At 36.9% G+C, this 24,833-nt stretch overlaps 1 protein-coding gene across 1 annotated transcript in view; it reads right to left on the reverse strand.

Annotated features, from left to right (window-relative positions):
- gad3 (glutamate decarboxylase 3) overlaps positions 1 to 17,177 on the reverse strand; it is a 22,518-nt gene extending 5,341 nt beyond the window's left edge. The window contains exons 1-11 of the mRNA XM_056476571.1: positions 17,086 to 17,177; positions 14,944 to 15,095; positions 13,898 to 14,140; positions 12,189 to 12,279; positions 6,495 to 6,607; positions 6,262 to 6,377; positions 5,919 to 5,998; positions 5,774 to 5,828; positions 4,824 to 4,940; positions 4,650 to 4,714; positions 1,737 to 1,815 (exon numbers count right to left, since the gene is read on the reverse strand). Coding sequence (XP_056332546.1) covers positions 1,737 to 1,815; positions 4,650 to 4,714; positions 4,824 to 4,940; positions 5,774 to 5,828; positions 5,919 to 5,998; positions 6,262 to 6,377; positions 6,495 to 6,607; positions 12,189 to 12,279; positions 13,898 to 14,140; positions 14,944 to 15,095; positions 17,086 to 17,093 — 1,119 coding nt within the window. The 5' untranslated portion in view covers positions 17,094 to 17,177. The remainder of the gene's footprint in view (positions 1 to 1,736; positions 1,816 to 4,649; positions 4,715 to 4,823; positions 4,941 to 5,773; positions 5,829 to 5,918; positions 5,999 to 6,261; positions 6,378 to 6,494; positions 6,608 to 12,188; positions 12,280 to 13,897; positions 14,141 to 14,943; positions 15,096 to 17,085) is intronic.
- Between the last annotated feature and the right edge of the window lie 7,656 nt (positions 17,178 to 24,833).

Consider the following 24,833-nt stretch of genomic DNA (forward strand, 5'->3'; position numbering starts at 1 on the left):
AGTTGACGACCACCTACACCTCCCCTACCCTAAACCCAACCATCACAGTAGCATGGGCGCTACCTTAGTGCGCGGTACAAGTTCTACTACGTAGTTGACGATTGTCTGCACCTCCCCCTACCCTAAACCCAACCGTCACAGTAGCATGGGTGCTACCTTAGTGGGCGGTACAAGGTCCACTTTGTAATTGATGATTGCCTACATCTCCCTCTACCCTAAACCCAACTGTCACAGTAGCATGGGCGCTACCTTAGTGGGTGGTACAAGGTCCTCTTTGTAATTGATGATTGCCCACACCTCCCCCTACTCTGAACCAAACCATCACAGTAGCATTGACGCTACCTTAGTGGATGGTACAAGGTCCACTACGTAGTTGATGATTGCCTACACCTCCCCCTACCCTAAACCCAACCGTCACGTAGCATGGGCGCTACCTTAGTGGGCGGTACAAGGTCCACTACGTAGTTGACGATTGCCTACACCTCCCCCTACCCTAAACCCAACCATCACAGTAGCATGGGCGCTACCTTAGTAGGTGGTACAAGGACGATCGCCTACACCTCCCCCTACCCTAAACCCAACTGTCACAGTAGCATGGACGCTACCTTAGTGGATGGTACAGGGACGATCACCTGCACCTCCCCCTACCCTAAACCCAACCATCACAGTAGCATTGGCGCTACCTTAGTGGGCGGTACAAGGTCCACTACGCAGTTTATGATTGCCTACACCTCCCCCTACCCTAAACCCAACCATCACATAGCATGGGCGTTACCTTAGTGGGCGGTACAAGGTCCACTATGTAGTTGACGATCGCCTACACCTCCCCTTACCCTAACCCCAACCGTCACAGTAGCATGGGCGCTACCTTAGTGGGTGGTACAAAGACAGTCGCCTACACCTCCCCCTACCCTAAACCCAACCATCACATAGCATGGGCGTTACCTCAGTGGGCAGTACAAGGTCCACTACATAGTTGATAATCGCCTACACCTCGCTGCAGCGAGGACATCTTGCTTGCAACAACCTAGCATCATACCAGAAATCAGCTGAACACCATAGCACCATTGCTACAACCTAGCAACCACATAGAAAACCTCAAAAACTACCCATCAATCACATATAACACTCTAACAACCACATAGGAACACCCTACAATACTTTAGATCTATTTATAGAAACTTTTTAAAAAAATCATAATTTTATAAATATACTTGTAATAAAATGGTTTGTGTTAATAAATAATACTTTATCTTTGGTCATAATTATTCATAAGATTATGAAATGCATTATAATGTGCATGGGCTTTAAATAAATCATTATTATTTTTTCCATTAACGTTTCTCATAAAGGTACTGATGAGAGTAAACATTTCTGGTGGTTGATTTACTGACAGTATGCAAGCACTGATCAGTAGACACAGCATCTAATTTACATAATGACCAATGTAGTCTACCAAGAGCAGTACAAATTCCAAATAATGTGCCTCAGATGATGACTTATGGTATTCAAAATAAATGAACACAAATGTAGAAACCTCAGCTGTACCACCTCAGTGGTCTCTATGTTCCACCTCCTACAATAAAATCCAAACTTTTTCATCACTAATTTTTCACTGCTTGCCTTTAGTAAATCCTAAAGTAGCAGTTTTTTTAATGCCAAAAAGTGTTATGAATGGCCTAAATCTTTATTTATTCAGCTTAACATTACATATTAAACTGTCCAGCCCAGCTCACCTTCCTCTTGACTAGAATGGTGGAGCATTGCAGTGGAACGCCCATCATCTTGTGTGGGTTCCAGGTCACAGAATGGGCTCTGCATGAAAGCAAATGAACAACAGGATGTCAGCAGTTAGACGTGGAATTAATTCCACCAATTTTAAGTCCGTGTTAAAAATATATAATGCTTTTCGAGGTGAAAGTGGAGGTAGAATCCATTAGACTGAAACTGTTATCCGATAGATGTATCCTAGAAGCAGTGCCGTAATTGCAGGTTCTGACCAACAATCAGTTCAAAGGAAATGAAAGTAAGAAAGTTTCTAGTCTGACGAGGGTTGAGTGGGTTACACATTTTAACACTGTCTCACAGAGTAAATGTCAATGTGCTTTCACCACAATCCTTTTGCAGCTAAAATTGTAAAGAAATTACTTGAATTATCCTGGAGAACGCCGAATGTAATGGCATAGAAGGCGGCACTTTGTGTTGATTAAAAGAGAATGAAACAGAGGAATTGTGAGGAAGCATCTACTGCTGACATTTCAGATAGATAGAGCAGCCTATGCAGCAAGATTTAAAAGCAACTGAAGATTCCAACTGGTTAATAAAATAGTGGCATAAGAAATATGAACAAGCACTAAAATAAATGACAATGTACTGTACATACATATTAGGTAAACCTTCATAGTACCAGGACTAGAAAGGTAGAAAGTAAATAGAAAGGTAGCGTATGAAATATGAAAATGAACAAGTTATAAAGAATGACAAATACTGTACAAATACTATAGTTTGTTTGCCTTTTATTATGCAAATAGCGTCTTCATTGTTGACAGACAATTTGCAAAGGTCAGTTAATCCATTTTATAATTACATTTTCTTTCGAAGCTGGACATTGCTTATGTGGGGTTAGGGTTAGATAGATTCCATTGTTTTACTGGAACAATCCTCTTGTCGTGTTCCTGGTTTTCCTGTGTGTCGTCTGTTATGTGTTTTTGGACACTTGTGCTATGTTTTTGTCTTGCCCCACTGTTTCCTGTGTTTAGTCATTGTGCTCTCTGTGCCACACCCTTGATAACTCATATGGTTATTCTTGTTATTTACTAGTTAAACGTTTTTTTTCAGATAAAACAAAAGTGCGTAAATCATGATGTAGACACAATTATATAATGGATTCCAGTATGTGAATAAACAAATAGGGTAATTTTGTTTTTACAGATCATTTGATAACTAAAACAAGCTTGTTGTGATGGCATCAATGGTGACCACATTGTGAAACATCTGAAATGTCCTTTTGGTCATTCTGCCTCAGCCAAGTCTGTCATCAAAGTGGTTCAGTATTATTATTATGTCCCAAACTGTCTTGAGTGTGCTTCCAAAAAGCCTCTAAAAGCCTTTGCACATTCATTGCTTTTCGTCTTCGGGGGCACAAGTCATTTATTATATTAGGAAAAAAGGCACACAGTGACTTTTCTGTTTTTTTTTTTTGATATTTGCCACCACTTAATCAAGAAGTGATAGTTTTGTTCTGGAAACAATGCTTCATTTTCAGATGTTTTATGCATAATTTCAATTTTGTTCATAAATCTAATCCTTTGAATAGAAACTCAGCTGTGCACATGTTTATTTATGCGCATTTTAAAAAATTATGTGCAGTCTTGGTGTTATTAAGTATTTTTATACATTATTCTAGAATGTGCATAAAAATGTGTGGTTGGAAACATAGTTACGGCAAGGCATTGCTTTTTTCATGTTTCTGTGTCTAGCCTGGATTTGCTGTGTTTTTGCTCCTATTTTGGATGTCTTACTAACTATATGTGTATCCTCTCCTCGACTTTGCCTTGCCTGCACACTTACTGTTGCACCTATGTTTGATTGAACCCACATGATTGTATTTCTCAGATCAGCCCTCAGCAGAGGCACGTCATCATTTTGCCAACTATAATGCGTTCATAGTGGATTAACATCTATGTTGATCCTGGAAGATTATATTTGTTCAAAAATGTAATCTATAACAGTTCCCTACCCTTAAACCCAACCAAGACTGTAAATTATTCCCCAAATCAGAGGGCAATAATAGTTAGATAACAATCATGTAGAAGTGCATAAAGCTAACCATAAGCCTTGACATTAATGTTAAACGTATGCCTTGATTCTGATTGGCTGACCGTAAGCCTAAACTTAACATAAATGTTTAACGTATCCCTGATTGGCTGATTGGAATGTTGTTCCAGGATCAATATAGATGTTAATCCAGGAACATGCCCTATCCTTAGTGAAATCAGGTTGGTGTCAGCAGGGAACTAATGAATTTTCCAAATGTTTTAAAACAGAGATGATGTATCAAAGCCCAGTCACTAGTTTGAATTTGAGTTTGAATTAAGTTTTTCAAGTCCTGACTTGTTTCAATAACTGATCAATAGTAGCCCTCATCTGTCATTCTCTGAGAATCTGTTCACCCTATGCTTATTACAAATCATTACCTCCCAATCCACCTTATTTTTCACATAAGAACAGGCGAAGCTACTGTTGTGTCGAAACATTTTGATGCTACTTGTTGTTCTTATATAATTTTCATTATAATGTATTGTCATTATAATGAGCATTGTAGCTCAAGGAATTTCACCATTTACTGTTGTTTGTCATTCCTGGGCATATAGCGACAAATGAGTCTTAACACATTCGCAGAAAAAGCTTATTTTCACATCACCAAATAAGAAACACTGATATATACAAATAGTTCAATTTTGTTCCATTTCCCAGTGAACATCTGTGCATTTAACAGAAGCTTTTATCTAAATCAATTTGTGCTGAACTAAAGGTATAAATTTGTAGCTCTGCATGAATTCACAGTGATTTTAACTCATGTCCTTGGCATTGCTAGCACCACCGAGCAACAGGAACAAATTATGGCATCAAAATGATTGAATAGTTACCTTTCAATTCCGTGCAGTTTCACTCTGTGTTTGTTGGACAGAAGCAAGCCTCCACCCCAAGCAGCCTGAAAAAGGTGAGAGTATTAAAACACAGCTTCATTTTTACTACATTTAAAAAGTGGTTACATTTAAATTACTGTATAAATTGTAGTTATTAATATAAAAAAGTATTACATCTACATGCATCCAGAGGCCATGGTGCTCACAAATGTCTGCTATTTCATGCAGAGGGTCAAAGGCTCCATAGACTGTTGTTCCAGCGGTTGCGTTGACATAGAATGGGACGAGACCCTATAGATGGAAACAACACAAGCACACATGCAGATTAGTTCAATAAAACTGTTGTTATATCAAGTTTTTATGGTATGACGTAGAACAGGGGTGCCAAAATGTGGTCTTGTTTGGCCGGTGTCTTCCAAAGTTTGGTTGCAACCCCAATTAGACACACCTGAACCAGCTAATCAAGCTCTTTTTATGTATACAAGAAACCAGAGAGGTATTTTGAAAGAAGTTGGACTTGCATTATATAAATCATCACAGATTCAGCTAAAAACCTTCTTTAATATTCTACTGAGGGAAAAAAATCACTTACATCTTCGATGGCCTGTAGGGAAGTGAATAACTGCAATTTTGTTTTTATTTTGAGGTGAACTGTTAACAAAAGCACATGCTGGTTTTCTGGTTCTTGGCTAGTCATCATGGGCAGGTCAGAACCAGCAAAGGACCAGCATAAAAGCAAAACTTGCTGAATGCTTTTAAAACTCTCACACAGTTACAGACCTCAAGAAACACTTGCGAAATACTAATAATAAATGATGATCCATGCAGACTCAACATTGCATATACCTCGCAATGTGATATTGCGAATAATCATATTGCGATATCAATGCTGACACGATATATTGTGCAGCCCTTTTGCAATGTCAGTTTTTGTCCAATATTGCGCAGCCCTATAGTTTCAGCTCATTTTAAATAAGTAGTTTGAACAAACCGCAACCATTTTTGAGTCTAAAGTACTAATATATGAAAGACTGCGTGATCTATGGAGGTGGTATCCATAAACAGAGCTAACCAGAACAACAGAATAATTAATATTTAGGTCACAACCAGCACATTTGACCAACCTTCGACTTTGCTTCCTCAATGCTGGAGTTAAGTTCTGATGAGATCATCTTCCCCCTCACAGAGAGACACCAGAGAGTTTAGTTAATCTTGGTCAGCTGGATACACTGCATATTTTGATATTATGATTCCGTCCATCAGCCTTACCTTTCGTCACATCTGACGGCTATCACATTTTCAGTGCCTATGCCGAGAACAGCCGCACACTTCTTGATTGAATAATGACTCTAATAATGAAAGCAAATGTTAAACAAGCACAGGCAAACAGCTGACCTTTTTTTTTACCATAACAAGACATGAAATATTTGAATTAACAGCAGTTTATCAGGACTTTTTAAAAAGCTGTGCTGTGACACGTAACGTCTGACCTCCAAATCAACGGGTCAGGAAGTAATGGCTGAAATGTGTTGTGCTATGTGTCTCATTGAGTAAGTTGGACTGTCACAGCACGCCTGCTGAGAGTGGAGGAAACAGTAATGAGATCATGTACATGCGCGGAGGTGAACAGCGCCAGGCGAGGGATCGCACACATCCCGTGGGTCTTCACTGCCGGAAAGAGATAATACCTAGCCAACAACACACTGTACAGATTGGACATGGAGCCTCCTGTGGAGAAAGCCATTAGTTTGTTAATGAAAAACTAATGATGGAAATGTTCCAATGTTCATTTTTCAAAACACAAATAATAATGCTTTCTGTATTTTCGAGCTTTCGGCTTGTTACCAGGACAAAAGATGCCGTCTCCATCTTCCTCTGGCCATCCAATAATTGTGTGCATTTTTCTGAGAACTACCTCCTCCATTAGGATGAAAACTGGGGATATTTCATAAGTAAACCTGTAATTGAAAATAGAGAGAGAATGCAATAAATAATAAATCAATAACTAATAGGGGAGAGTGGAATCTAAAATGCTCTTCTTGCTTTTAAGTCAGAATGGGAATGGAAAGTAATTTATTTCCTAGATGCATCTTACTTATCTTTTTGCAAAGAGATTATTCAAGGTCACATTCTATTTTTAACCGTGTAGCTTTTTAATTAAAATGTAATGCAAACACACATTCACATCTGCCTCCCCCTGATCAACTAGCCAAGGATAGCAAGCCCTCTATATTTTCTTGTTTTATTTGTGCAACAGAATGGAAAAAAAGAAATACATACCGTATATACAGTTGAAGTCAGAATTATTAGCCCTCCTTTTAATTTTTTTTTCTTTTTTAAATATTTCCCAAATGATGTTTAACAGAGCAAGGAAATTTTCACAGTATGTCTGATAATATTATTTCTTCTGGGGAAAGTCTTATTTGTTTTATTTTGGCTAGAATAAAAGCAGTTTTTATATTTTTAAAAACCATTTTAAGGTCAAAATTATTAGACCCTTTAAGCTATATATTTTTTCGATAGTCTACAGAACAAACCATTGATATACAATAACTTGCCTAATTACCCTAACCTGCCTAGTTAACCTAAATAACCTAGTTAAGCCTTTAAATGTCACTTTAAGCTGTATAGAAGTGTCTTAAATAATATCTAGTCAAATATTATTTACTGTCATTTTCAGTTTTCTTTCTTTGGCTCTTGGCGAAGGCGGTCACACTTTTTTCCACTCCGTCCCATATCTCACCTTGCTAGCTCCTCTTGTCTTCGTCTTATTCTATCTCTGAGGCTATCTATGCCCTGCTATCCAAACGAATAAGGAGTTATGGATTTGATCAACTGGTCTCTGAATGCGATTGACACCATCTTCTCGATGAGAAGTTTGGGCTCGGGAGAGCCCACCTGTCCTGCGGGGACGTTTGCAGCTGGATACGTGATGGACGGGTGGGAGAAATGGCGCATCGTGTGCCTGGCTGCTCTGTCTCTGGAGGATATTGAAGATATTTACCTATTCGGAACTTTGATAACAGGGTTTCTGCTGATGGGCTTATGCGGGGCCCCTCAACGATTGATGAAAGCGGTCAGTGCTGCTCAAAACCCCACCAGGCTGGCCGGCTTGATTGAAACGCTGATGGGTAGGCTCACTAATACTCAGATTATGGTCCTAGACCGCAAATTGGAAAACATCGGGGTGTAACTAGCGGCTTTGCAACAGCATTTGGCCAGATCTGGAGACGAGTAACGGACAATAAATATCTGTGAATTTGGGAGATATTGCCCTAAAGTTGAAGTACTTTTCTACTCTTTCGGCTCCCCTGTTTTTTTTTTCCTGCCAGACAGCCTCGGCTGAAGAAAAACAACTTCTCCCAGATAGCAAGATAAGGAGACGCTCTGAAATTCCTGCTTCCTGTCAAGGACACCTGTTGGACTCTTCAGGCTTCACACACATACACAGCTACAAATAGACAATCACTACCTATCCCCTTATCCCATGCCTTTGTATGCTTTCACCCACTGGAGGGGGTAGGCGGGTCTGTGACCAGCGTTTCCTGGTTGCAGGACCAGATGCCTACCCGCCCTCATAGGACTATATCCTCATCCCCTGTTCCCATCCCCTGTTGCGATGTCATATCTTGTCTGTTTATGTGCTTGACTGCTGGGGCTTTTTTTCCTCCCTATTCTCACCCTGCCCTAATTCAAGAGCAAGGCAAGAGGGAGTTTTTTTGCCTCCCTCTCCTTAAATGTATCTTACTTCCTTTTTCTAAATGCTACCTCCTGTGACCTGTCTTTCCCTGAAAATTGTGATGTTTATGTATGGTCAGGGGGGTTCTATTTCACTATACGAAAGTGTATGTGAAAAATAAAGGCCTTATTTGATTTGATTTCATGGCAAAGATCAAAGAAATCAGTTAATAGAAATGAGTTATTAAAACTTTTATGTTTGGAAATGTGTTAAACAAAAAAAAAAAAAACTCATTCCGTTAAACAGAAATTGGGGAAACAAGTATAAAGGGGGGGCTAATAATTCAGGGGGGCTAATAATTCTGACTTCAGCTGTATATTTATCACAAGCTTTGATATTTGAAATGTCAGCTGAAAATGTATATAATATGATAAAATTCGATCAACATGCAAGAAAGGGCATGACAATGAGACTTAATCAAATCATTTACAATTCACAGCCAATCAGAAGAGTACTGTATGAACTGATCTCTCGCACTCTTTTTGGATTCTCAATGAATCAGATAAAAAAAATATAACATGCATATGAATCTATTTTGGGTGACGCGGTGGTGCAGTGGGAAGCACGTTCGCCTCACAGCAAGAAAGTCGCTGGTTCGGGCCTTGGCTGGGTCAGTTGGCATTTCTGTATGGAGTTTGCATGTTCTCCCTGTGTTTGCGTGGGTTTCCTCCAGGTCCTCTGGTTTCCCCCACAGACCAAAGACACGTGGTACAGGTGAATTGGGTAAGCTAAATTGTTCATGGTGTATGTGTGTGAATGAGCTTGTGTGGATGTTTCCCAGTGTTGGGTTGCGGCTGAAAGGGCGTCCGCTGCGTAAAACGTGCTGGATAAGTTTGCGGTTCATTTCGCTGTGGCAACCCTGGATAAATAAATGGACTAAGCCAAAAAGAAAATGAATGAATGAATCTATTTTAATATTTGTATAAATCTATACATCCTGAGTGACTGCAATCTTTATCATGCAATTCACTGGTTTGTTATATTTGGTCAATTTTCCAGATTTCCAGAAAATGGTCCATTATCATCTTCAGTGTGGTTGTATGGTCACGCAAAATGATATTCAGATTCGTTAGACACTTTTAGCTTTTTATAAATCACATGTAATCTGTATCTCAGGTTATCATCATCATAGTTTGTGTGTTGTTTATCTGGGTTTGACTGAAAAAAATCCTGTTCTGTAAAAATAGAATTTTCTGTCACTCAGTGCACATCGCTATTGTGGCCAAAAACTCAGTGCATGTGCATTTGTAGTGATGTTGCTTTAATGTTGTTTGTACACTGCAAGTTATTACTATTACAAGTGATAAATGGTTTGTTGACATGTTGTTGCATGACAAAAAAGCAATAAATAAAAATGCAGTAAATTATTAACAGTTTTTTTGTTTTTCATGGAGGTTATTTGTTATGATCTTGCGAAGTGAAGACAGGGGGTGGGGGGCGTTGGGTGATTATGATCGCGTGAAGTGAAGAGGGAGTGTATAGAATGACTATAAAAGTTTTGGTTTCCTTTGGTGTGACACACCTATTTTTTTGATAATGTAAAACAAGTCTGACAAGTCATGGGGATGAACAAATATCATTCATAATTTAATTCATAGGTCACACCATAGGACGCATTTAAGGTACAATTCAGTAAAAATGTAAATAAAAACAAAAAAAAAAGAGTGAAAGAATTGATAAAGTTAGTGACTTCTTATATTTTCTCAAATATTAGATTTTAAACTATATAAATATATCTATTTTATTTATCTATTATTTAAAATTTGTTTTACAAATAAAATACTGCCTATTTGTCAGCCCATGTAATTTTCAATAAAATAACACACACACACGCACACACACACACATACATATATATATATATATATATATATATATATATATATATATATATATATATATATATATATATATATATATATATATATATATATATATATATATATATATATATATATATATATATATATATATATATATATATATATATATATATACATATATATATATACATCACAATTCATTATATTCTATGTTGACCCAAAAAAAGTTATTTCTTGCCTGCACTTGAGACTGTGTGAGAATGTGTGAATGCCATTAAAACATTCTTCATGCTTATGAAAATTTATTTTTAATAAAGTTTAATAACTTGTGTCATGTGATTTGCATCATTAAAAATAAATGTGATCACATGGCCTCAAGAATGTTCTGGGAGTGTAAACAGAGCTTAAAGATGCACCTGAAATATGTGAAAAAACTAATCCAGGTTCACTGGAAATATGTAACTGGCTAGATTTTTGTATAACCTAAAATACATTTCCTGCTCAAACCAAATGTACTTGCTGAAAAACTCGTGCGCCATAGTGTTGCGTGACGTCTGGTGAGGAACCTGATTTTTAAAACAATATTAAAGTCCGTGTGAAATCAAAATTTGCAATGTTTATTTTGCTAGCGCATATTGTTATTCTTAAGGTGAACAGTTCATGCGTTTCATTCATTTATTTATTTATTTATTTTTATGTTTTTGTGTTGGAGTGGAGCTCCTTTGTTGACGTCAGTTTGACTGCTTCGGCCACAATATTCTTAACCACGTCCCTCTTACAATTACTTTGCAAGGAAATGATGCAAAAATAAAGCCCCGCCCCCTACACAATGTGAAGTTTATAAACTAATTGTGAGAGGATCACATGCTTATGATTGACCCGCATTAGCACATGATTCACCAATCAGACCATTCCTAAGTCTCTTTAAATAACCAGAGTTTCATACCTCAGTTATCTTCTCCTTGAAGAATCTCCCCTAACACCTCCCCCTTTTTCTAGATAGGGCAGCACGGTGGCCCAGTGGTTAGCACTGTTGCCTCTCAACAAGAATGTCACTGGTTCAAGTCCTTACCAGGCCAGTTGACATTTCTGTGTGGAGTTTACATGCTCTGCCCGTGGTCACAAACCAGTTCCCTGATTTCCTCCCACCATCCAAAGACATGCAACATAAGTGAATTGACTAAACCAAATTGTCACAACAGATGAGCTCTTAGCCAGCAGTAATCTCTCGATGCAATACCTAACTTGTCTTTAGCCATAAACAGCAGAGGAGTTCTCAAGATCTATCTCAGCTCAAACTCCCCTCTCGCCCTGCAGACGGGAGGGAGACTCGGGCTTGAGGATCTTACAAGCTCAGGGCTCTCTCTTGGGACAGCATGCCAAACACGCTTTATTATCAATCATCAGCTAAGTGTGAACTCTTGAAATTCCATGTCAGTTGGAAGTACATCAGATTACTGAAAGAGAAGTCTCAGCAACTTTTGGTTCATATAGACTTTAAAGAACATTTTGATACAAAAATGTAGTAAAAACTGAAATATTGTTATATATAATTACAAATTATAATTATTACCATATTTTAAATAACACCAAAACTATGAGATGTACACTTCAAAAAATGTTTCTGTCTTTATAAAACTCCTAATTACAATTTATATACAGTTGCTGTATTATATACAGCTCCAGCCCGTAGCTCTTGACAACCACATAATAATTCATGTGTTTAGGAATTAAAAGAGCTACAGCAATACATAATGTCTAGTTCAAGTACAACAACAGCTCTTAGATAACATCTCGTGTTATAATCTCCCAATTGCAGTAATTGCAAAATGCTGTAAATGCACCATTAGTCTAGTCGTCAGTGTCATGTAATCTTTCACAGATCAAAAACATAATACAACAGCCCCATGTTTTCCCCATTATTTTCATCCATCAGTTTCAAAATAGGAATGCAAGAAAATGAAACTTAGCTCTCACATGTTGGTATTTGCAGTGGATGTCAACCATTCTCCTGCCAGACCAACGATGTCAAGTCCAGTTGACAGTTGGTTAAAAAATCTCGGATGACCTGGCAACATTAAATCACAACGTTAACCCTCCTGTCGTGTTCGCATCCTGCCCCTTACTTTAGTGTTCCCGATCAAAATTGACCAGTCTGTTTTAACTGCTCTTATATTAGCACAAAAATCATTTTTCTCCACCAAATTTTTATTCAATATTATTTAGCTGTGAACAGTGTCTCAAAGTAGTGTTTAACATGAATTTACAAAATTAGACAAAAAATAACTGCAATGAAAACAAAATTAGGCGCTGAAAATATATTACAAAATGAACAATAGATGACAGAAATCAAAATACTTTGCTTCATTACTAATAGACAGCTAACTAAAATAACTATCAGAGGGTCTGAACAAAGAAACTGAAATTTTAATCCATCTGAATGATTTACCAACCAGCAAAGCACAAACAAAACGCTATCCTTTCTTGTGTTCTGAGTGATCGAATTTTCAGTCCTTCAAGTGTACTAATATAGGGAATAGTGACTGAGGGTATATACGGTGAGCATGGACACAGAACTAGCAGAAGTCAAACTTTGGTTATTTTTGAGCAAGATAATAACGGTCTAATATAATAAAATAATTGGTGCTAAGCTATGCTAAAAGTGCTCCTGCTAGACTCAGAGACTGGCTGAATGAAGATTGGCAGAAAAAAAGAAAGAAAGAAAGAAAGAAAGAAAGAAAGAAAGAAAGAAAGAAAGAAAGAAAGAAAGAAAGAAAGAAAGAAAGAAAGAAAGGGAACAAGATTTCTTCTCTGTGCTTCTTTCCAGACAGAGAGAAATAAATAAATAAACAAAAAGAATAAAATAAAGAAAGAAAGACACATAGATGGATTCACATAACAGACACCTAGTCTGTGTGAAGATATGATACGCTGTTTTATCAGGAAGTTGATTCACGTTGGATATTCCAACACTTGGTACAACATGGTAATTCATAACTTATTGGTTTAGTAGCTAATTCATATGAATATGTACAATCTCATTCATTCAGTTTTGTACAATTTGCTTATGCCCAATACTGATTGGGGTGGGGTTGGGTGCCACGCCTCCTTTTTAAAATCGTACAATTTTGTACGACTGAACTCGCCACTAAATGAATTAGCCACTAAACTGACAAAACGTAAAATAGTTCTGTTTCCTTGTGAGATCAGGCTGGAGGATCAGCACATAAGCTGGTAAAAGAGACGTGTACCTGCAAAAGACATTGTTCATGTGTAACAAGGTTGATTAAAACACTCAAAATTCAATGAAAGAGTTGATCATCACTTTTATATGTTTAAATGCATAGTGTGGAGGATATCATGAGGCCTTGAGGCAATCAGATGTAAAACATAATATTTATGAGTGATTTAAATTGTAAATCGGTCAGATTTGACCTGAACAAGGCAGGAAGTTTAAAGGGCATAGTTCACCCCAAAATGACAACGTACTCACTATTTATTGCCCTAAAGTGGTTCCAAACATTTTGAAATATCTTCTTTTATGTTCATCAGAATAAAGAGAAGGTTTTGAACCACTTGAGGGTGATAAATAGTAAGTACATTATAATTTTTGGATGAACCGTCCCTTTAAGAAAAAATTTCCACCTAAAACAACCTGTGACTTGTGCTAATTGGTGTCTTCTTACCTGTTTTGACGCCGTATTTCAGTGTGTCTCTACAGTCCACCAGCAGCTGTTCCAGATTATCCGGCTGGTCAGGAAGCTCCAGGCTGAAGCCCTCCAGGCCTTCCATGAGCTGGTGAGGATAGTGGAAATCCAAAACTTTTGTGCTGCGTTTCAGGGATTTACTGATATAGGCCAGCAATATGTTTACAAGCTCCTGCAGGAAGTGCTTGGTTGCTTCCTCCCCATCTTGAGCAGGGAGCAGATCTGAGCAAAACAAATTGCCTGTCATTCAAACAAATTACTTGAGATGCTAATAACATTTAGTCCCGCTGCAGTACATTAACACCGGGCTGTCAGTCAGTGTGTGGAAGTTATAGTTTAAATCGTTTTATAAACTCAACAAAAAAAAATGCTGCTTGTTTAAACTACTTATTTAAAATGAGCTGAAGCAACTCAATTTTGGAGATTTTTAAAAAATGTAATTTAACTGAATAATGTTTAATCCACTTAAATTTGTTGCGCTAACTTAACGGGTTTGTGTTGGGACTACATGAATGAATTATGTGGAACCCTCCATTCTTACAGTATCTACCGCGCCACTATTCTCTCCATAATCTCATATACAAAGCTGCTGCAACACAGTTCTGTGGTGTCATTTGCATTGTTCATTTGAATGTGACCCAACTGAACCATAATATTTACTTTGTGGAAGTATTGTAGAATTAAAACCTACATTTCTTGAATGTTAACTTTAATTGAAATCCGTATTTTCTTTTTCACGAGGCAAATGCTTTCATCCTAAGCAGATTAAAGTGAAAGCCATTTCATTCCATTGGAACAATATTTGAATAGATAATTGAATGTCAAACCACACGGAACAAACCGCTATTTACAATATGTTTCAGTCAAGACATTCTTCACTTTAGGTATCAAACTGAAAAAAAAAGACATGAACACATCCGACAAGGCTGCTTTTCTTTTCTGAAATCATTCCAAGTGTCATTGTAATAGTGCATGGGGGAAGCTCAGACTTTTCAGCACCTTTTCATTCAGTGTATTTGCTGTACCTTTGCCGTGGATGCAGCTGAAGTCGTGAGTTACGCGCCCACTATTATATTTCAGGCCATCATCTGTATTTTCTAAAGAGCTGGTGTCCTGTTTGCTCTTGTCTAAATGCCGCCTGTCAGCTTGTGTGAAATCCATAATGCTTTCTGGAGACCTGCACACACATCAACATGCAAGCTCAAACGCCTACATTTGCTGGTTTATTACTATTATACTATTGTATTCATTCTTTTTATTGTTAGTTTTTCTTTAACCCACTCATGCTGTCCAAACAGCAGTGAAAATCTGTTTTTTTCACTATGAAATTAATGTATTATATTTTAGCTTAATAATATTTTGACATAATTATTAATATTTTGGGGGTTTTATTATACTGAGTTAGTTATAATCCATTTATTACATAAACAACGTCTGAGGATAGACCAGAAAATTATATTTTCAATGTCTTGAATGCTTGAATTCAGTCTTGAATGCTTTGGGGCACAAAATGACTACACTAGACAATTTATTGATTACAAAAAGTTACAAAAAGCTTTAGAAAGTTTTTTGGTACAGTATGTGTATACACAGTTGATATCTGAGGTATTAGCCCCCCTTTGAATTTCTTTTCTTTTTAAAATATTTCCCAAATGATGTTTAACAGAGCAAGGACATTTTCACAGTATGTCTGATAATATTTTTCTTCTGGATAAAGTCTTATTTGTTTTATTTCGGCTAGAATAAAAGCAGTTTTAAATTTTTTTAAAAACATTTTAAGGTCAAAATTAATTAATAAGTGCCGTCTGAAATTTCCATCAAAAATTAAAGTTTTTCTCAGCCTCCTTTGTTTATGTTGAGACATTTCACTTTAAAGACCATATTTGCCATAAATGTATTATTACTGAACCTACACACAGACGCCAGATTAAAAAAAACTATATTTTTAGAAGAACATTTCAGACTGCATTTAGAGGTTTTTGAATCTGAACCCTTCATATATATACTGTACCGGTCAAAAGTTTGGGGTCAGTAAGATTTTGAAATGTTTAAAAAAAGCCTCTCCTGCTCACCAAGGCTGCATTTATTTAATCAAAAATACAGTACAGTATTGTAAAATTGTGAAACGTTATTGCACTATTAAATAAAAAAAATAGTTAAGAATTTAATTTAATGATTCATTCCAGTGATTTTAAAGATGATTTTTCAGCTTCAGTTTTCAGTCTTAAGTCACATGATCCTTTAGAAATCACTCTAATTTAATTAACTATTATCTAATCTATTAATTATTATTGTTACTATTATTATTTTTATTAATTTTATTATTAATAATGATAATAGTAAATAAAGAAAAATGACTGGAGTAATAATTTCATTTGAAACTAAAAAAAACAATAAGTAATAAATAAATATTTAACAACTTAACATTTTTTACGTTTAATAAATTCCGCCATGATGAACAGAATAATTTTCTATATATATAGTATAGTATAGTATAGTATAATATAGTATAGTATAGTATAGTAGATAGTAGATACACTTTATTTGTTAATTTACTTAAGAGTCAAGGAAATTTGTTTTTCAATAAGAATGTATTCAACGAGGAACATTTGTGCTAGATGAAATCTCCAGTTTCACAACACATATCTGTACTCATTAAAAATAGTTTACACTTATTTTTATCGAGCTATATTTCAATGAAAAAAACTATTTCAACTTTTTAGTTTACAATAGATGGTCACATTTAGACATTTCATTGGCTACAAGTAACTACATGTCAATTGAGTAATAGTATAGTATTATTAGATAGTTAACTTAAAGTTTGAATTCGTATAATAAGGTCAGAAGAACATCTATTGCTAGACCATCACAACAAAATGTTAACGGACAGGTCTACTAATACTCTAATGACTGTACCGTATAATCATCAGAATGTCTAAAGGGAACGTCAAAATATGAGGTTATAGTATTGGGTTTTACATTATTGGTACAACTTTAGAAAAAAAACATTCTACTTAATACCTTATCCACTTATACCACTTATAACACCAGTTTCTGATTATGCTAACAAAAACAACCAGACATAGTAAGGTGTTTAAATTAAAAGGAGTGAATGACCTTCAAACATGTTATAACGAACAACAAACAATGTAGTTGAAGTAGTTTACCTTGTCATTGAGATATCCACTGTTAATAACTCTGTGCCAAATGGCTGAGAGTCGTAACAGTCCCAGCCTTCACCCCAGGGCTGAAAATCAAGCAGCCGTCAGTCAAACTAGGTGTGGTCAAAACACATGGCTTTCCAACCCAATTGAAGCGCTTCTATTACATAAGAAAACACCCTTTAGTATCATCACCGATTTGCGCTCGGTTTCTTTTGTTTCATTGATGTGAATGTTTTTTTTTTCTACACTGCTTGACATGGACAGATGCCTGAACATGAAGTAATAATAAAACTTGGACCAATATTGAAGGATGGAAAATATTCAGTTTTTCAAGGACAAATGTTTTCTTTTTTAAAACTGTGTAGCTTGTTTTCAGCATTACTGAAATTAGTGAGCAGTCATTCTTGCAGTATAGAGTATATTTTAATCTCAAATCTCACTACAAGTAACAAACAGAATATTACATAAGCAAGGTTATTTTAGTCAACAAAAAAATTTGTAAAAATAAAAAAACTTTTTTACTATAGTAAAGTAAAAATGAACAACAAATGTTAAAAATAAATAAAAAAAATCAAGAAATACTGGAAAAAATACAGTAACTGAAATAATATAGATATAAAAATGAATAATTTTTAGAATTAATAAGCATACATCTAGATTTTTATCATTTGCCAATTTAAATGTAAACTATACATGTTTAAATACATCTTTAATATCAGAATATCAAAATTAACTGTAGGCGGTAGATCTTTCTCATATCTGACACCTAAACTCTGGAACAGCCTTCCTAGCAGTTTGGAGGGCAGACACACTCTGTCAGTTTAAAACTAGATTAAAGGCACATCTCTTTGTTAGAAAGGATTGTTAGTCTGCATTAACTAAGGCAACCAGAGCCGGGAACAGTTCCCAAAAGATATTATAATTTGAACGGCATCTACACTTATGTTAGTCTGTTTTTTATTATCCCAAGGTTTCCATAATCCTAGACCAGGCCGTATCCTGAGCAGAAGCTGTGGTGGTCATGGAGGAGTAAAGAGCATGAGACTGATTCCTGAAAGTCCCTAGTGACAGACGAGCCTCTGCACTGATTCTGTGGGCCAGCCTGATCACCATCTGGTGACCTTCTCACAGTAGCTTCTCGACGTCCAGCATTCTCCAGCCTCTGTTGCCTAAACAGCAGCTCTGCACAGTGAGTTTGGCCAGAGGAGAAATGGTGATGCCCAACTGAGCCTAGTTGTTCTCAAGGTTTTTTTCCTTCACTTTTGCCAATTGGTGAAGTTTTGTTCCTCGCCACTGTCGCCACTGATTTGCTTGGTTTTGGTACTTGAGCTGCACATCGATGGATTTGCTCTTAAGTGTTTGGACTTTCAGCAGTGAAAATTAAACCACACTGAACTGAACTAAACTTCAACTCTGAAAACTGGATTGATAGTTTCAATTTACTAGAACTTCTATGTTAAGCTGCTTTGACACAATTTACATTCTAAAAGTGCTGTAGAAATAAAGATGAATTGAATTTAATTCATATAAAGAAGATCTGAATTATTCATTATATTTACTTTTATTTGTTGCATTTGTATGGTTTTGGGTTCAGTGTTTGTTTAACATTTATTATTATCATTTTTTAATAATTTAGAGATTTGCACAAGAGTTAATGGAAGCTGTGCAAACACTAAAATTTGCTTCGGTTGACACTGGACGTGTTCTTTGAATCTTCAGATTTACCAAAACAAAAACCTAAAAAAATGAATACATATAAATAACTAAATATAAATGTATTTACAAAAATAAAACTATTAAAAACCTCAATGAAATGAACTAAAACAAAATTGAAATGTACAGCAAATTTAAATTTTTTTTAAAATAAAAACTAATTTACAAATGCCAAACTATAATAACCTAAACCTGTATTTTTTATATTTAAAACTTTTTTTAAAGATTTATTCTTTTTTTTTGACTCGTATCAGATTTCATTTGTCTACATGTCTACATTTTGAGATATAAAAGCCGGTGACTTAGCTTTTCAGCATGAGCAGGCAAACAGAGATCCTATTTAAAAGGAGCACAAAAGAGCTCGGCCTTTCAAGCGCTGTGCAAATAGATTGAACAAAGTGAATAGAGGGAAAAGAGAGCGAGATATGAAGGCTTGTTTTTTATTATTTATTTTCATTCTTTTTAATCAGCCTGAGCATGCATGCTTCCATCAGTTTCATTGGTTAAATGATTTCTATGTTTAGTCCTTGAACATGGCTTGCAACAGGCGAAGCCATGGTAACTTCACTCAATGAAATAGCGCCTTTGTGCATTAATCTGCAAATGAAGATTTCACCTATTGGTACAGTAAAACATTGGCTAATGGACAGTTGTTTTGCTTCAGGCACAAGAAGAGAGAGCACAGTCTAATAGCTTTATTTTAATCACTTATTAGTCCCCAATTAAATTTCCGTGTGATGCTTTATTCAAATTTAAAAGATGAAGAAAAAAAGAAAGAGTTAGAGATGGAGGGAACAGAACGACTAGAGCCCATTTACACCAAGAATGAAACTTAAAAAGACACAGCATCTATTTTTGCATCCATTATGCTCTTTTCTTTATTTACCTATAAATAATCTGCCAGTGGGGTAAACAAAAACTTATTTTTGCTTTGAAATAAGATTATTTTGCTTACCCCACTGGCAGATTATTTTGCCAGTTTTAAGAAAAAACTCACTTGAATTTGGCTAATTATTTCTAAAAACATGACAATATCTTTTGCTTGTCTAGAAAATGCTTCTTGATTTAAGAATTTTTTTAGATATTTGGACCAAGACCAAAAAAGTAAGAAAAACATTTTTTGCAGTGTTGCAAGTATGTGCTGCCTCTTTAAATACTCAATATACAGTATATTTTCAGTAATTTTATTTGTTATGATTACCAGTGATCTAGCACTTGTAGATCGCTGGTAAACACTCACCGGAACTACATATCTGTCACTAAATTGAACTACATATCCCATCATGCAATTCACCCACACACCAGTTTCCAGATCACCCGTGATTAAACTTACACAGCTGAAGGTATATGGACTATATACACACCACACATACTCACAGAAACTTTGGCTGCATCTTGTTTTCCTGTAGTGGGCATTAAAAAAAATCGTATTCCTGGATTGTCCACCTGTGTTCGTGACCCTTTGATTGTTGTTTTGGTAATGTGCATTTTGCCGCCTGCCTCAACCTTTCGCCTGTCTCATTGATTATGCTTTGATATATCTGCATGCTCCCGTCTGTCCCTGATCGAACCTTGCTCGTGTGACCTCTCTGAATAAAGCTGCACATTTGGATCCAGCCCTTGGCTTGTGATTGTAGGCTTTGAAGGCATCAGAGGACCAGTGCAGAGGGTCTGAATTTGATGGAAGGATAGACCTTTGTGAACTGCTGTGGTGGCTGCGCCAATTCTAAATGAATGGCAGGAATAGGATTCAGGGGAAAGGCCTGAAAGGCGGAGAATTTCTTTTAAGTGTTTTTGGAACCAAACACAGCGTACTGGACCATTAGCGTCATCAGTAAAAAGTGGGGCAAAGGGGTTAGGGTCCCGTGATCTCCTTAGGTGGAGGAATGCTTTTTTAATAACAGGTAAATACGCTTCTGCGGAGGCGTTTAAACTGTTGTGGCAGTGCTGAGAAATGTGTCAGTAGTGGTATGTTAAATGGAAGTGTACGTGAGCTCAGGCAGAGCGTCGCTGCTGCGGCAGTGGTGCAGAGGGGAAAAGAAGCTCAGCGGAGCTTCTCTGCTGTTGCAGAGGTGCGGTGGAATTCAATATTGTAAGGCAAGTACTCTTCCGTGGAGGATATTTAACTGCTGTGGCAGTGCTGGGGAGTGTGTTTGTTGTGAATGGCTAAATGGAGATGTGTGTGAGCTCAGGTTGAGCGTCATTATTGCAGCAGTGGTGCAGAGGGAGAAAAAGGCTCGGTAGAGCGTCTCTGCTGTTGCGGCGGTGCAGTGGTAGTCAGTATTGGAGCGTTATGAGTGCTCCTATTGGAATGTAAATACTGTCAGTAGTGATATGCAGAGATGAAGGTAAATAAGGGCTTAGCTAGAGCGTCACTACTGTTGCGGTGGTGCTATGGGTAAGTGTAGCTCAGCTGAACATCTCTGCTGCTGCAGAGGTGCAGTGGGTCAGTATGGAGGCAATGTGCACACCTGCAGAAGCATTTGCTGCTGTATGAGTACGGGGGAGTGTGACGATAGTGGTATTTGGAAATGTAGGTGTATATGAGCTCGTTTAGAGTGTCCTTCTGCTGCAATTGAAACTCTGGGCGCCCCCTAAATGAGTCAGAGCTGTGGTGAATGGGAGTGAATAGGAGTATGGAATAGCTCAAGTTTGGAGGGAAAGTTAAAGGAAGTAAAAAGGGGGAAGGGCAGTGAAGGAGCGCCTATGTTAATAGGAAGGGATATAGGGAGAATAGGCAAAGTCGTGCTTATACCTAGAATGTGTGTGGGTGGAAGTCGGCTGGAGAGGATCAGCTAGGCTTCCCTGAGGGGGTATGGCTCTACTGTTGTGTAAGAATGCTTAGAGGGTTTGGAATGGGTGTGTGGGGGAGGGGACATCAAAAATGTATCTAGAACGTCCTTTACAAAATTGATCTGTTTGCTTTGCTTAATAAAGAAAGATAGCATTTCTTCATCCAGCAAAGTTAGATCAGATGTGGTGAGGTAGATTGTGGGATTGAAATTTGATGTTAGTTCAGAACATATCAAAAAATAAAAAGGGCTAGTGTGAATATGGCATCGTGTTGTGGGCTGGGTGAGTGGAAATGTATCCTTTTGCGTAGAGTGTGAATGTATGTGGAATGGATGTGGAGTGAAATAAGTTGGATGAGGGTCAGCTTCTGGGGCCGGCAGTCATGACATAATTTGTTTTAGCTGATATCCATGTGAGGCATCTTAATCAGGGCATGGGCAACTGTGAATTCAAGCGCCTTTGTTAATGCATGGTACCACAGCCTCGTTGACACAAAGTGCAAGGATGGTAGGGGTGGGCATTCGTCCCCCCACGGGATGGCAGATGGATGGAGAGCTGAGGATATGGGGTGTGGCTTGTCTGGTGGTCCTGGAAGTACCTCTTGAAGATCTATTGTCAGAAATGTCCCCCTACTATTTATTGCAGTCAAGCATGGAGTTGTTCCTTTGCCATTTCACATTCAACCGAATTGTTATTATGAACTTGCATATGGCACTTTGTGTATGGACATATAAGTCATATTACGATTGGACTTCGGTGCTCGATGAGTGCTCGAATGTTTTTTACTGGATGGGTAATAATCTTTTTATAAGTGAAATGGCTATCGGATGTGGCATTTTATATATATATATATATATATAAAAATAAATATAATCAACTGCCAAAATCAAACTCTGAACTTTAAAGTCACCACTTTGAAGAAACTGTGTAAATGGAATGTTGTTATGGGCTTTACTTTAATCCATTATTAAATAACATTACGTTTGGAATCTCAATGCGATTAAATCACGAGCCTATCATTCACGAGGTGTTTGTAGCCGAGTTCATTTATAAGTTGTCAAGAGAGAGGGCGGGACCATCTCGAGTTGGGAGCTCATTGGATGGTGGCAGGTCTCCTATGAGCTATTGGCTCAATGGGGTGTCAATCAAAAGATCGGCGGCCATTTTGTTGACTAGAAATACTAGTGTTAATTTGTGGAAGACGCTACTTCGCTTCATGGACTAGCTTGGATGATAACAGCGCATTCCGTGATATTTCTCCACGCACTAATATGAGGCGGACCAATAATTAAGGACTAGATTGCCTGGATCTTTGCAGTCGAATTACTTTGGAATGTTATGGATCTGTGCACGGGCAGAAGGCTTGAAAGGTGAGTTATTGGTTGAAATCTCTCTAGTCACGCGATTCTTGTCTTTCAAAAGATTTATAAATGTTTAGTCTTTGTTGGGGAGTAGTTATTAGTATAGTATAGTAGTTAGAATAGTAGTTTTGCGAGGCTTCCTGTTAAAGCATGCAATATTACGTTACCGCAGGTGCACCGCTAGGAGAGCAGTGAGTTATTTTATTGCAATGCCTTGAATCGCCGGCGTCTTGAAAGTTTAAGCGGAGTTCGTGGACGGTGATCGAGTTTTAACTGTGATCTTGCTGGAGAATTGGGTTGAAGACGCAGCGTTGTGTGAGGCACTATGAAGTGGAAGGTTTTGATGTTGTTGTTGAAATTGTTGTTGGAGTATAGTTGGTGATGTAATTGTTTTGTTGTTGTTATTGTTGTCGTTGTCGTTGCTCTTGTCGTTGCTGTTGCAGCAGCAGCTGATTCGGAGCAGAGCTGTCTTCTAAACGAAGATCGGTGGTACGTAACCCAGGGTATTTGTAGTAGCTTAGGAGTCGTCTGATTGGTGCATTGTGAATTGGATCCAGCAGCTAGCAATCATAAGCACGTGATCATCTCGAAATTAGTTTATAAATAAACTTCGCTTATTTATTTTATTTATTTTATTTTTTTTACGTTAAGTGGTTGTAAACAATGTATTTGGGCTTAATTTAAACAACTGAAGTTAAACTTTACTAAATTTAATTTGTTTGCTGCAATTTTGCAGAAATATTTTTTCAGTGTAGAAATATTTTTTGTAAACCGTCATGAAGTTAAAATTCAAATGTAAAACCTGATCAGAATGCAATTACAATCGTTTGTCACTGCAGTTGCTGTAGCTGTGATGGTGGTCTTATTCTCGTAGAATGTGAATTTAGAATGTGAATTGAATATATATTAATTCTATATAGCTACAATATTTTTAGTAATCATATTATTGTTCGGTTTACGGTACTGGCTATAACAAAGTCAGTCAATCAGCAACTATTTAGCAAAAACTGCCCACTCATTGATAAGAGTTGTATATCAATGTGTAATTTGTCTCATGCAATTTCTTAAGGTTTTGAGAATCTGGTTTTAAAGACTTTTACATTTCCTCGCTTGGCAAATGGTGAAAAACCTCTCATGCACTCTTTTCAGATGTCCAATAAACAACAAGCATTCAAAGACAACAATGGAAAATGAATAAGTTGGAACCATTGCAAGCTGTTCACGTACTGGCATTACTACTACTAATAATAATAATAATAATAATAATAATAATAATAATAATAGTAATAATAATACCAACATTAATTCATGAAAACTCTTAATAACACTTAAATTAGAAAAAAATACTGTTAAGACTGTTTCATGAATTTGGCATCTGTGTTTAGCCCGTCACAATCTTCAGTGAAATGTGACCATAAATAAACCCCATAACAATGTCTTTTTTAGGTCTAAAGTTCGCACTTCGATGCAGAAGGTGTTTATTGAAAATCAATTCTCCAGCACACAGTTCATGTTGAAGAGCAGCTTGTTTTTTTTCAAGCAGGCATCCAGTAATCAGATCCCAGCAGGCCCTGCAGTCTGGTATGCTTCCTTGAGCACCTATAGTGAAAATTGTATATTCGCTGCACACCTGGTTTTAAAGTTCAATCCTCAAGCTTGGATGAGCGAACATGGGAATTAATTAACTATTTACATAAGTTAGGATCTACTGACTTTCTTGGTAATTTGTTTATGGCGGTCATATGGATAATCAGATTCACAATTAAGTTTTCAAATGAGGCTTTACTTTATGACTCGCGCTAAACACAAGTTTTAACGCCATACTAAATGACTTGAGTAAATGTACACATTTGAAAACACTGTTTTGCAATTGAAATGCCATTT

This window comes from Danio aesculapii, chromosome 2 (assembly GCF_903798145.1).
Source record: "Danio aesculapii chromosome 2, fDanAes4.1, whole genome shotgun sequence".
Taxonomy (NCBI): Eukaryota; Metazoa; Chordata; class Actinopteri; order Cypriniformes; family Danionidae; genus Danio; species Danio aesculapii.